At 46.3% G+C, this 14,360-nt stretch overlaps 1 protein-coding gene across 1 annotated transcript; it reads right to left on the bottom strand.

Annotated features, from left to right (window-relative positions):
• Positions 1 to 228: 228 nt before the first annotated feature.
• On the bottom strand, positions 229 to 14,360 carry DMRT3 (doublesex and mab-3 related transcription factor 3). Its single transcript, XM_032479151.1, is given in 3 exon segments — positions 229 to 1,761; positions 1,763 to 1,911; positions 13,538 to 14,360. Coding segments are annotated over 3 exon segments (1,422 nt in total). The 5' UTR covers positions 13,995 to 14,360; the 3' UTR covers positions 229 to 945.

Here is a 14,360-nt window from a genome sequence, read left to right on the forward strand (position 1 = left end):
AGAACGAATGAATGCACGGAGGGACTGAAATAAGTCTACTCTTGAACAATAAATTCTCGTCTTTCTGAATGCAGCCCCAAAACTTTAGCATTCATATTTCTTGAGGAGTGTCTCATTTAACTGAAACCTCGATCCATGCACTCTTAAGAAGCTTTTACATCAAGGATCTATTTTTAGAGGTCCTCATTCCACAAGGAGAAATGACATAAACCGAGATGATCTCCTTAGTTTATTTTTTTTCTAGACTCCTTAGCATGCTACATGAACCTGACAAAGCTTAATCTTGTGTTCACTTCACAATACATTTCATGCAGTTCACAGCTGTGATTGGTTTCACACTGACATTACACGTTTGGATTCAGCCATGTGAGAAGAATAATTCTTAATGGAGTTTGTCTCTGAAAACTGTCCAAGCTTAAATAAGCACATGAGCAGTTCACTCTATTAAGTACAGTCTCTCTTTAAAATGCAACAAGGATTTTAGCATAGGAATATAAGGTCCCTGTTTATAGTCCATCTGCAACCGAACCACTTCTTTAGGGCTCACATATCCTGAGGAATCCTCTTTCACAAAATTGCATTCAAGTATACTATTTTATTGAACATTCCAGGCCGAGATTAGGAGCAAGGCTGACCTTCAGCTTTACATCCTCAAATAAATCTTCCATGGACCCAAGGCTTTCCCAAGACTATTCTTAGCATTAGACTCTCTTTTACAACAAACATTCAGCACTAAAGCCACAGAGCAGAGCTATTTGGCATTTTCCAGTGAAGTGCAAGAAATTAAATAAGTTATGGTTTTATTGCTAAGGTATAGAATCAAGCACAAGTCACTTTGTCAAACAGAAGGAAAAGGTATACACAGGACGTGGCCTCCCCTCAAGGGGAGCCCAGGGTTCAAACGCACAGAAAACGTCACCTGGTCACCACCCACAGCGCGCCACTTCAGGAGGAGGTGTTGAGTATTCGAGAGTCTGAGGAGTCAGACCTCTCATCATAGTCGTCCTCAGTGTAGATGGACTGCTTTGACACGATGGGACACCCGTCATCAGGGATGGAGATGCGGGGGTCTTCGGGGGTGCGGGCGGGGAGGACGGGCGAGCTCCTGAAGACACTGGTAGAGTTAGTGGGGAAGGGGCTGACGTACTGGGACCTCAGCTGGTACTGCTGCTGCAGCGTCATGGTGTTCCACAGGGTGACGTCGTTGGGCAAAAAGGGGCTCGACTGGTTTCTTGCCAGAGTATTCCTCAGCATCAGAGGGTAGCGGGGCGGCTGGGGGAACGGATGCTGCAGGGGCACGGCCAAGGGGTTGGGGACCACGTTACTCGAGTCGGCAGAAAACCTCAACGTGTCTGGGACTCTGAAGGCTGAGCCCACGGACCATTTGGACGAGGAGATGGGGTAGGAGCTCAGGGTGTGTTCGAAGATGTGCCCATTGGAGGGCAGGACCAGGCCCTCGGGCTCAGCGGGAGTTCGGTCCACGGCCACGCCGGATGAGCGGCTGGACAGGAGGACCTCCACGGCGCTCACCAGGTCCCCGCCGCAGCCCTTCAGGATCAGCTCGAGCACCGTCGGCTTCTGGTTGGGGAAGATCTTTTTCAACACTTCCAGGGGCGGTCTGTTGGCTTTCAAGCTGAAGGGCAGCGAGACGGTGCCCGAGGGGCCCTCAATCAGGAGGTGATTCTGTTCCCCGGGGTACTTGGGGCTGTCCGGGCGGCTCTCGGAGCTGCCCCCATTTTTCTGGACCGCGTACCCACCTTCAGTCCACCGACACGACCTCTGGGCTCTCGGGTGTGAAGCAGCCCTTACTTTTGGCCAGGTCTGGGGAGCTCCGCTGGTCGATGTCTTTGTCACTGAAGGTCTCTGTGTTGTCGGCTGTGCTGCTGTCCCCAAGTCGTTCTTCAGTCAAATCTGAAAAGCAGAGAACAGCGGGGTTACTCCCTTCCTTTCCCGGTGTGCATAAAGGGGAACTAGATGTGCTCCGGGGAGGGCCCTGTGCTGGCTTTTTGGAAGGGGAACTGCTCTTGGTGGGTTATAACATACTACCGGACTCAAAAAAAAAAAAAAAAAAATCCAAACTAGGTCACTGGCAAATGGCAAAAAAAAAAAAAAAAAAAAAAAAAAAAAAAAAAACCTGTAAATAAAAATCTAGAAATCAGAGGGATTCCTCAGAATGATGTGTGCAGGGAAGCCTTCCTTCAACACAGAACAGCAGCACGATACGTACAACCAGAGATGTGGCTGTCTAGCAGTAACCATCTAAAAAGGGACCAGGGACCATCTGTGGGGCTGAGGATAAACACAACCCAGGGAAGAACAGGAAAATGAGCTCAGGCTTGTCTTTTGGCTCCTCTTCTGCAAATGAGGTGGCCGATGTCATCCAAGGATATCATCAGCTGATGCAACACCCTTGTGCCTACAGGAAATTTTTAACGTTTTAAGTCCATTTTCTCATTGGCGGATTCCATGTTACATGTCTTGTGAACTAGCTGTCAGTGTGCTTCAAATCAGGACACCGTGTACAATAGCTAGTGGATACAACTGCCAGAGTGAAGGGAGAAGCCTCTATACATGGAAAACCCTCTTAAAAGGCCCACTCAAGGTCCTGGCAGACTTGACTGCCTATAACCTGCACTACAGGGCAAGCAAAATCAGCTGTGAAACCTGGTTGTGGGACAGGCTGCCGGAGAGGAAGACGGAAGCAGCTGGAGAAGACCTGTGAAACGGGCGGGGAGCAAGACCCTCCCCGTGAAACAGGGCGTCCATCACACCAGGACCTGGGCTGCAAGAGGCAGCTATGTTTTCAGGAACTGTTTCATTAGTGAAGTTTATGGACAGGACTTCAAGATACCTTCCTGCACTATATACATTAAAAGAAGAGAGAAACCAAAAAAGCTCCCCAAATAAAGCAGAGATTTACTATGAAGTAAACCAGTTGCGAATTTAACATTTTGATCTTATGCCCACAAAGGCTGGAATTACAGTGCTAGGCAGGCAGAAAGGAAGTAAGAGGTAAGTGAAGACTGGTTTGCTTGCAGAAGCAGATTCTAGCAGATCTTTATAATAAAGGAGTGTATTCTTTATAAACCAGCTATTGCGTATAGCTTGGGTTTTTATCCTTTTAAAAACATGTACCGGCTGTGTCTACTCAAAGCCAATGTTACTGATCTAAAGATGAAAATTATTAATGACCCAGTTGTCGGGCTGTAAACAACGGGTTTGCCTGTGTCTTCTGCTGCCCTGCCCTGAATAGCCTCATTGTCGCCTTCTCTGTGGGCACACCTGATTGTGTGTAGATAAGCAGCCGGTGAAATTTCATCAAAGCAGCTTCTAAAATCCATCTCCTTCTATTTGTTGTTGTTTTTCATTTCAAAAGCCTTAAACAAAAGCCCATTTATAAACGTTCTCCTAATATAACTGTATTAACTACAACGAAAAACAAAACTTTGATTCTTCACAAAGCAATAAACATGTGCTAAGCATAAATACATACTTTAAAAAATATTCTTACATTGTATCAGTGAAACTTTCAATCATAAATCTGATACAAAATCATACTTATCCCAAATTTGCATTTTAAGTAAACTGCTTCTGTTTCCAATACAAAATATCAGGTGTCCACATAGGGATCATTTGCAACCCACACATACTAAGCCATTTTTGCTTTCTGTAGCAACTCTGGGATATGCACAAAAGACCTGTTTTTGTGAGAGAAATCTGACATACTGTCTTCCCGCAATTTCCTAGGACTGGGGACCCAGTTTTCATCTCCTGGGTTAATATGTTATTTGTCCTTGATCCCAATGAGAAAAACAGCAACAAAAAAGCTTTCATGGCTTCATAGTCTAATCAGCTAGACCTGTTTAAACCATCCTGACTCATGACCCCACGCCTACCTCTTGGTATTACTCTATTATTAAACACTTGACAATGAGCAGACAGTGGCAGTATGTTAACTCAGCACTGAACCCAAGGCACAACTGGATTTTGGCCCCTGCTCAGTGGAGCTTGGGAAAACAAGTCAAATAACCTCCCCGGGGAAATATGGACATAAACTAATGTTTTGAACACTGTGCTCCTCTAAACGGTTTTCTTATTTCTTTAACTTTAGCTTTCATCATTTATTATTATCAGTATCAAGTATTTGTATCCTTGTAACTTGCAAGATACTGAGAGAAACAGAATAAAGGGTAGAAGACACCAGGAGGTGTAACACTAGCCTCTGACTGGTGGAATTTATTGCCAAGTTGGGGAGATAAGACACATGTGCAGGGGGGAAAGCAAACATAGGCAGAATTTGCTAGCGGCAAGTATGTACACATTGAACACATATGTTCAGAGCAGCATTAGCCACAAGAGCCAAAACAGTGGAAGCAACCAAGTGTCCATCAATGAGGGATGAATGATAAACAAAATGTGGTCTATACATATAATGGAGTATTATTCAGCCTCAAAAAGCAATGAAATTCTCACCCATGCTACAATGTGGTTGAACCCTGAATACATGCTAAGTGGAAAAAGTCAAACGCAAAAGGACAAATATTCTATGATTCCACTTATATAACATACCTAGAATAGGCAAATTCATAGAGACAGAAGTAAAACGGTGTCACCAGGGGCTGGGGGAGTGGGGAGTGCGGGCTTACTGTCTAATGGGTTCTGAGTTTCAGTTAGAAATGATGAAAAGGTTCTGAAAGTGGAAAGTGGCTGCACAACACTGTGAATGTATTTAATGCCACTATACTGGTTTCAAAAGTTAAAACAGTAAATTTTATGTTATGGGTATTTTACCACAATAAAAAGGTAAAAGAAATATGATATAATATCACAGCAATAAAGGGGGTGGTGAGGTTTTTTTTTAACAAGAAAAACAACTGGTTCTCCTGGGAAATAATGGGTTTGTAAATATAGCCCCAAAGCTCTAAACTTAGATACTTTTAAACAAAATGTGTGAACCTAAAAATAGCTTCCTATTTTAAAAGGTAATTTTCCACACCCCAAACCCTGGATGAGTTACAAACATGGAAGACATTTGGGAGAAATGTTTTGAGGTCTACCACCAAACTCATTCTTCCACAGAACACCACTTCCAGAGCAGAAATTTAGCCAAAAGGGAACTAAGGAATGATGTTCTGGCTAATCTGATATATCTACCATTATGAAAATGTAGTATTTTTTTTAAGATGGTAAAGGATCTACTGTCCCAATCAACTGGATATTGGACAGCAGGATTATAAACCTAACAATAAAAAATTTCACTTTTGTTTCTTGATCTGCAGAACACGCCACAGCGGAATCTTCTATGGGTGCCAGCTTGTTCACCAACTGTGAGCCTCTAGGCTGCATAAAGCTTTGTCTGAATTTTCTCGTACTACCCTTTGCACCTGCCACCGTGACACCCCCCAGTGCAGCAAGCACTTCTGGTCACTTCTCAGAGAGTGATGGGGGATTGGGCTGATTCATCCACTCTCCCTGCGGGTTTCTGGGCTGATCAGCCTCTCCAAAGGGGTGTGTGGGCTGTGGCCAAAAAGTGAGAAAATCTAATAGGATGTCACAGAAATCAAATCTACAAATTCAGAACATTCCAACCAACCGAGTTCAGCACTGTTTATACTGTATTCAAAGGGGAGGCAGAAGGCGCTGAATGAAGCAGTGGTCTTTGTGCACCTGAGCACCGTATGAAGTCCTGCTAAAGGCTGCTGGGTAAGCAGGATCCCAGTCAACATCCACGGTGTTGGGGTTTCAAACCGGGCAAAGGAAGACTACCCTCTCACCTTGTACCAAGAGTAACTCCTCACCCAGCAGTAATTTCTCAAGGGCACAAATTTCTCAAGGGCTCTGCAAATTTACGGGGTCAAGTCTTGGTTGTACTGTTGTACCTAAACTGGAAGTACTGTAAATTATCTAACATAAATACAGACTTTCACATGTAATTACAGAGGGTGAGTTTTGAGCCCAGTGATAAAGTGTAATTTAATAACAGGTATTTCTTTACAACTGTAGATTTTTTCCTAAATGAACTTTATAAATTGTTCATGTTGGTTCAAAACATAAAGGCCTTCCTGGATATAGAAATGTGAAACTGCCAAGTAGCAAAATGAAAAGGAAATACTCCTCAAGTGTTTTAACCTCTTTCTTCTTGAAACTGACACTCTAATTCCTAGCACATAAAGAGTAAGAACATGTTTCAATTGATAATATTTTTAACCCCTAGTATATGTGGATGCTGAAAGCCAAAACTACTAGACTAAAGTAGAAAGAAATCCCTTTCATCTGATATTACAAACCAGTTACAAAAGTGATACAATCTGCTGTTTCTCCAGCTAAACATCTAGATATTTTAAAAATCTTACTAGATGTTCACTTTCAATTCGTGTTTTTCATGATATACAATTACAGCCACCCCTTAAATAAACTCTTCACAAGGGTAAAGAATTTTGTTTAAAGTAGATACTTAATTAAGAAGGAAAAGTTTTCTACGGGAAACAATGCTACCAACTTCAAAATATACATATGCCATAAGATAGCGACAAGACTTCAAGGAGAGAAAATGAACACACACACAACGGTGACTTCCAATATGAAATTACAGTTTACAAAATTTAACTTCCGTTAGTGGATTATTTTTCATATGGAAATGCAGTTCAAAAAATTCTAAGTATTCATTTCAAAGATTTTGAGTAAGCCCATCATCTATGGGAAGCAGACATTCCGCTCAAGACACATAAAAATGAAAACTCTTACTCACTTAGATATGGGGGATTTTACCCACTCTAATTATATCTACAAAAACAAAATACAGCATACATCCAGTGAAACACAAAAACAATGGCATAGAGATGGTTGTTTTCTAGTGCAAATGTCACTGGACATTTTTTTTTCTTTTGAAATCATGTCACGTATTTTGAAACATGGATTGTCACGTCATCATCTGTTCACTTGAGCTTTGGGGAACACACCTCTAAATAACTGTTCCCTGATGGGTCATTTTTAAAGCACACAAATCTTACAGCAATGGCAGGGAAGACGCCTGGGCTGGATAGGGCTTCCAGAAAAGACCACTGCTCAGTCAGAATTCAACAGGAAACACTTTTTACATTTTCTGCTGTCTTTATCTCGTACTAGAAGTGCTGAATCATAGAAAAGTGAATGGTTGAAAACTTAACATATAGCAGGGGATGAATATCAGTCTAAAATCTTTCCTTTTCTTCCTTTGGAGTGGGGAAGGGTGAGTGAAAAGTAAAAATAAACAGTCATGCTTTGCTTTTTAAAAAATCATTAACAACATCGGCTTAATAACAAATGAAGGAATCAGGATGATTCCTTGGGACCAGCATTTGGGGGGACATTGATATAGAAAAGGCTGAACTTAAAAAATAAGATTTGCAACTGTGGACTTTGTAAGTCCAGCAAAAATTTAGTTTTGATCTCTTTCTTGACTCTGAAAGGAATGCTTTTCAGAAGCAGGAGGGAAATTCACTCTACATGTATATTTGGTACTTATAAAAATGGAGCTGGCTACTCATTCATCCATCTACTTAACAAACATTATCAAATCCTTCACTCTGTGCCCATGCACTGTGCTAGGTAAGATTATACAGACATGATCAAAGCATCTGCCTCTTGGCTACTGAGAGCCTTACAATTTACTAGCTAATATTTTGCAAAATTTTCAAGTTATCTGTGCACTGAGTCATATTTTACACTTGAAACACAGCAAGGAACCCAAAGGCCAGCAGCTGGGCAGACTGGTGTATTCATGGGAGGGAATATTTTTGTAAACAGTCACATATAAAGGCTATGGGTAGAACATACACTGAACTCAACTAAGTAATAATCAGTGGGAGACAAAAGCAGAACATTGATCCCAGCTTTGTAAAATTTGTTTGCCTAGTCACTGAAATCAAAAAAGAGTAGAGATTCAATTAAAAAAAAAAACCTGATATTCTGAATGTTAAGTTTTCTGTAATACTGTTATTCAGTGGTTGTGCTTAATTTTTATAGCTGTTTAGCTGTATAATAAAATGCAAAAAAAAATCCTAGTTATGTTTTAGCTACCCTTAGTTTCTTCAGAGAGCAGTAGTCTGCAGTGTTCAGACAAGAGAGTGACTCACTAAAGCCATGTAGGACTCTCGGGGAGGGATGTGACGAGATCCCAAGGTGATGGGCCTGGATTACCATCGTTCCACCACTCAGACCCCAACCTCTGCCACAAGTGAGCACCCATGCAAACTGCAGTGCAAGGCCCACTGTGTCACCAGAGCCTCATCAGCACTAAACATGGGGCTCAGGGACCTGAGGGACTAATGGTTGAGGGGCCACAACAGGTTAAAAAGCCAAAGAAAGGAAAAGAGCAGGAGGGAAGGAAGAGAAGAGAGGGAAAGGAGAGGCAGGCAGATGAATAGGTTTTCTTGTTCTGTCCGCCTCCCTGTCAGGAAGAAGTGCAACATTTCCAGAAAGAGGCTCCAAGTCCTCCAGGGATGTTGATTTATGAAGATTTACTCCCTTTCCCTCTGTAAAGCTGTTAGCAGAAAGTGCTGACTGGCTGCAGCAAAGAATTTCTCATCAATGCTCTTTGATTGTATTTTGCAAACAAAATGCCTGTTGCTTGGTAACATTTCACTTGAGCCTGACCTTCCCCGAAAGTTATTGCTATCAGATTCGATTTACACTGTCCTCCTGTGATTACTGTAATCTTTTAAACCCGGGAGCTCATCCATCAAGGAAAAGAAAAGTTGGTTGTGTAAGTCGAGAGCAGAGCTCTCGGCCAGATTTATAACCTGGAGGGGGTGTTGGGTGGGGGGTAGATTCTGTTCCCGGATGGTAGGGGAACTCTGTGGTTCCCAAACATGAAAACGCTCGACTCTGGATTTTTACTAACCCTGTGCTCAGACCCACCAGATGAGTACCAACGCCTCCCTGAGAGAGCCTGCCCCGGCAGCTCCTGCTCCACCTCGGAGAAAGTGGCTGGGAGACTCCCCAGAGCAACCCCTACCCCAAGCACCTCCCCAGGGGCCTTGGGCTGGGCCCACCTCTGTGGCCTGGGGTTGCCAGATAGAACAGCAGAATGCCCAGTTAAACCCGAACTCAGCATAAATCATGCAAAATGCTTTCGTATAAGTATGCCCCATGCAATATCTGACATCCAATTTTTTGTTGTTGATTTGCAGACTTTTTTGGGTAGGGGGGTTGTAAGTCTGGCAACCTACCGAAGCTGGGAGGCACCGGGGCTGGAGCGGGTGGCGGGCGGCGGGCACTGCCCGCGGGGCTGAGAACGAGCGAGGAAGGAGCCGCGGGGACTTCGTGCCAGGGGACAGTGCAGCCACAGGGGAGCGGCGCTGCTGACACCGCGCGGGCGTCCCCGGGGCCCTGAGCCGCTGCCCGCACGCCGCCTTCCACTCGCGGCGCTCGGCCGCTCCGGGGCTGAGAGGCCGGGCGGCCACTCGCTGGACGCCGGCGGGAGAGGCCTGGAGCCAAGACAATCCCGGCGTCCCGCCCTCCAGAGCCAGCCCTGGGCTAAGATTTGGAAGAGACCAGTTGGTCTCGCTTATTCCTTTCCATTTGGTTGGTTTTTGTTTTTTAAAGTGCACTCTGAGTCAGGCCCCGTGCCCCAAAACAAACCATCTTAAATAAGCAGATTCCGTTTCAGTTTCATAGCTACACTTCATGAATGGTTTTGAAATCTCCCCCTCTTCTTTGCTTCCAGCCTCTAGTCACAGAGGATTTCCCACCCTTGCCTGGACCAGTGTTCTGGCAATACTCATTATACCTGCAAGTGTGTCTGTTCTTTAAAAAATTAAAACGTAAAATTAGGAAACTGACCAGATAGGACCTAATCAAACTGGAGGTGAAAAGCCCAGAACAAGCATAAAGATGCTAGGAGGTGCCGGAGGTAAAATAAAATAAAGGCAGTTTTCAAAAATCTTCCAACTTCTTTCCTTATAGGTCTCCTGTTCGCTCCTTTTCAGGAGAAACAAGCAGGAAAGGAGATTCCTGTTTAATCCTGCTCTCTTATTCCTAATCAAATATGATGTTTTCGATTTCTTTTCCTTTAAGAAAATTTTAAACAACTTGTTTATGTATTTATTTAATGGCAGATGTAAACCTAGGAAAAATCTGTAGCCACCATGGACCTTTCCTCTCTCAGCTGGAGCAGACCAAGGATACTCTCTAGGAGGAAGAGTTGGAGGTTGGGGAAGGTAGCCAAACACAGGAGTGTAACTTTAGCTTTTCACCTTGGTCGTGACCCTTAACTTTCCTCAGCTCTAGAGCCCATGTCCTGAAAGGCTGGCTTGGCTGGTTGAAGCTGCTGACTCAGATACACTAAGAGCTGAAAGATGTTCACGCTTCCCAAGATATTTTTATGACGGGAAGGGATGGGGGAGTGAGGAGGATGAAGAGGGAATGGAAAGGAAACAAGTCAGAAGGATATATTTAAAGAAGTTTAATTTAGAATTTGGGGTTCAGTCAAAATCTAATAATTCCGGGCCAGTCACAGATGATAATCAAGGAGCAGGGGAAATGCACACTCAAAAAGAAAAAAAAAAGGGATACTTTAATCCATAGCTAGAAGTAATAACATGAAAATACGAACATTCTTCTTAAAAGCACTGCCGCATTGAAAAGGATATTAAACATAATACATTGTTAAATAAAATAATCCCCATTCCTTTAAGGAATCTGAAGCAGAATTTGGGAAAGAAATTTCCTCTGGCTATGAAACTGAGCTTTGCTATGACTGTTACTCCCTAAACAGGGTGATTTTTCCCCAGTGGTGCCCAACAAACATATCCTTCTCTAGGACATGTGCCTTTCTCAGGGATTTCTGGAGAGCAGAAAGGACTCCGTGTGCTTGTGCACCTGCATTCGTACCCAACAACAAAAAAAAGCATGTCTCTACAGCTATGTACTAAAAAGACTAAACCATGTTTTTGACTGAAATCACAAAGAAACATATCTCCATAATTTGTCAGCAGATATTTAGAGACTCCTAACGTTACTGTACACGTGGACATACCATTCGAATAGAGCTTCACTTACTTCTCTACATGTAGTGAGCTACTTGTCCAGAAGCATATCTGATATGCTTCTCAGTATACATGGTATGTTACGTATGAATACGTTGTAAGAACAAATGCAAGAAAGGTATAAAACATACAGCAACCAGCAGTTTCATCTAAGCAGTTTTCCCTAACTTAAACCCCAAATGGGCTTTCTCCGTACAAAGCATTGCCTAGAACTGACCCACTTGCGTGCTTGCCTTCTTAATGGAAAACAATGATCTGTTCCTTTCCTGGCCCCCTCACCATCAGATTGGTGACTGGCTTTTTTGGTGACTGGCTTTTTTGTTGTTGTTGAATGGAATTAGGGGGCTCAAACCAATTGAAAGAAGAAAGCAAAAGTTACATAAATGAATGTGTAAGGTGTACAGCAGGACTAGCCGGACACAGCCTTGGTCCCTGATGGCTCCGTCCCCCAGAGCCATCACTCTGACCTCTTGTTGTGGTAAATCCCATTCTCCTTTGCAATTAATTGTCTTCAATTGAGAAGGCGCAGGCTATCCCTGAATACTTGGTTTTGAGTAAAAGAGAGAGCACCAGGTCTGGTTTGTCCAGTTGAAATCAGTCTCCCTCTCCGGTTCTCTCCAAGCATGTATCCTGCTGCTCCTGCTGCAGCTACTGCTCTGCCTTTCTTCCTGCTCTCACTCCCCGCCTCCAAGGGTTGTTTTTGGCTTGGGGACACTTTAAAAGCCATGAACTTTGGCCATCCCAAAGAAAGGTTTGAAAAGCACAGGATGTGTAAAAAATCCCCTCTTGGACAATCCCTGAACCCAATGCGCTATTACTGGGTTGCAGCTGGGCAGGTGGCCACTGCAAAATGCTACCATGGACACAAACTCAGACACTTGCCCCAGTGTTGGGGGAAATGGAGACTGAGAAACTGGAAACAGTGAAGTTAAAAAAAAAAGTTACTGGCATGGATCAGCTTCTAGAACTGAGACAAAACTCTCCTAGTTACTTGCTCTAACTTAAAGGAGAAAAACAAAAAGAAAGTTCTTTCTCCCCAATTACTATTCTTCTGTGGCAAATCCATAAATATGATGAGATCACAAAAGAGAGACAACTGGGGGAGGGCATTACTCAGAAAAATGCTTATATCCTACCTTGTATTTAATATCTACAAAATCCATGTTCAGCAAACTCCTATCTGTCCTTAAAATACCCAGTTCTGCTCTTCACCATAAGATGTTCTCAGAGCTTCAGGTCTAGAGAGCATAACTGAGCAACAGGGCAGCAGAACTGTGCCTGCCAGGCTGCCTACCAGCTCACCCCAAAACAGCGTTTCCCCAGCTCCACACAGCAGCCCAATGCCCAGCAAAGCCTCTCTCTGGAAGCCAGAGGTACTGTCTTTGGGCAAGGGGGAAGTTGGGGAGTTGGCAGAAACTCTATTAGTTCTACCTACAAGGGGGCTCTGGGCCTTCTAGGGCCTTCCATCTCTGAATTCCAGCATACCTCATACCCTCTCCCTGAGAAGATGGGCTTTTATCCTTTGTACATTTGCCCCAGCGAAAAGGAATCATCAAACACCTGTCCACTGAATTCCAAGAGCTTAAAATCAAAGTAGCACTTGGGCTGGGCAGGACAATAAACTAGAAATTCTCCAGGAGAGACTTAGATGGGGTCGGCAAGGCTCCGGAGGCCTGCAGGAGGGAAATCGCTGGAAAGGAGGGGGAAGGGCCGGGTATGCCCACCTCCAGGGCTCAGGGCAGATCCATGCTCTCTAAAGCACAGGAAGTGGAGAGGAGAGGGGAAGACAGCAGGAGGCCCAGGCCCACTTAGAACTGGGGAAATCAAGTTTTGTTTATATTTCTTTAAAAGCGCAGAGACTGCTGTGGGCTGCATGTGGAATGGTGTTAAAGGGCCCGGGCGGTTCTGCAAAGAGCTGACTCTGGGCTAACCAGATTCTGGGTCCCCGCTATCAGTCTGGGGGCCTTTCTGGCCCTTTTTACTACTGCTTCTAAATAGGGCTTCTTTCAACAAATTGCAAGAGGCTGGAGGCCACAGCAGGCTTCTAGAAGGGCTTGTAGTTCACTCTAGTTTCCCGGGAAGCTAAGAAGAACACCCCGAGTCAGCCAAGCCTTGGGCCTTGGCTCCTTCCCGACACCTATCCATATCCACCTCTAAATGCAAGGCCCTCTAAAGCCCGCAGCCAGAAAAGCCCGTCCGCCCGCGTGGATTCCACGTTGGCCCTGTCTCGCCCTCTCTATTTACCCGCGCCCCGTTAACCAGGGGAAGGCACCTGGCTCGCCCGAGGCGCCTTTCCCGTGGGCGCCTGGGTTCTACATCGCTGGATCCAGACTGAAGGCCGCTTCTGCCGGGAGAGGAAGGACCGGCTTGGAGGGAGTTGGGGCGGAAGGCCCCTTCGGGCCAACTTCCCCAAAACTCGCCTCCGGGCCTCCCTGACAAAGGCGCAGCAGCCGCTTCGAAGTTTTTTCGCCCACGCGCCGGGCAGGGGCCCGCGCCGCCGCAGCTCTTACCTGGCTTGGCGAGCAGCGTCCCGGGCTGGGGCTCAGCGGCCCAGCGCAGCGCGGCGGCCGCAGCCAACTCGGCGGCGGGGCGCGGCGGCGGCGGCGGCGGCGGCGGCTGAGACGGCTGCGAAGTCGACGGCGGTTGCGGGGCGGCGGCGCCGTCTCCCGGCGGCGGGGGTCCGGGCAGGGCGCGCAGCGAGTCGGGGATGAGGCTCTCCAGGCTCTCGTTGGCCTGCTGCCGCCGCAGCGCCACCTGCGCCGCCATGACCCGCTGCCGCTCGATGATGAGGATGCACTTCTCGCAGGTGCAGTCTTTGAAGCGACAGTAGCGCTTGTGGCCCTTGAGCCAGGACAGCACGCCGTGGTTGCGGCAGCGTGCGCACTTGGGCGTGCGTTGCAGGGGAGCCCGCGGCGGCTGCGACACAGGGCCGCCCATGTACAGGTAGGGGGAGCCGTAGCCGTTCATACCCTGGGCTCCCGGAAGAGCTGGCAGGCTGGCGGTCTGGGGGCGCTGGACGGCGGGGATGTGAGGCCCGCTCGGGGGCGGCCCCCGGGTGGCGCAGTCCTTGGTCCCGCAGTCTCGACGGCCGCGAGCGCTCCGGGGTAGCCGGACGAGCAGCAGCCGTTTTTACAGCTCCCGCGGCGCTCTCAGCCTCAGCCTCCCGGCTGGCGCTCCACCAATCCCACGCCAGTAGCGTCTCCGCCAGCCGCTGCTTTGGCGCGCACGTCCTCCCTCGCCGAGGCGCTGCGGCGGCCAACAGGAACCGGCGAGAGCTCCGGTTCAGGTGTGAGCCTGCTCGACTGCAGCTCCCGCGCGCGCCGGCCCAGCCGG

The sequence above is a fragment of the Camelus ferus genome, chromosome 4 (genome assembly GCF_009834535.1).
Source record: "Camelus ferus isolate YT-003-E chromosome 4, BCGSAC_Cfer_1.0, whole genome shotgun sequence".
Lineage (NCBI taxonomy): Eukaryota > Metazoa > Chordata > Mammalia > Artiodactyla > Camelidae > Camelus > Camelus ferus.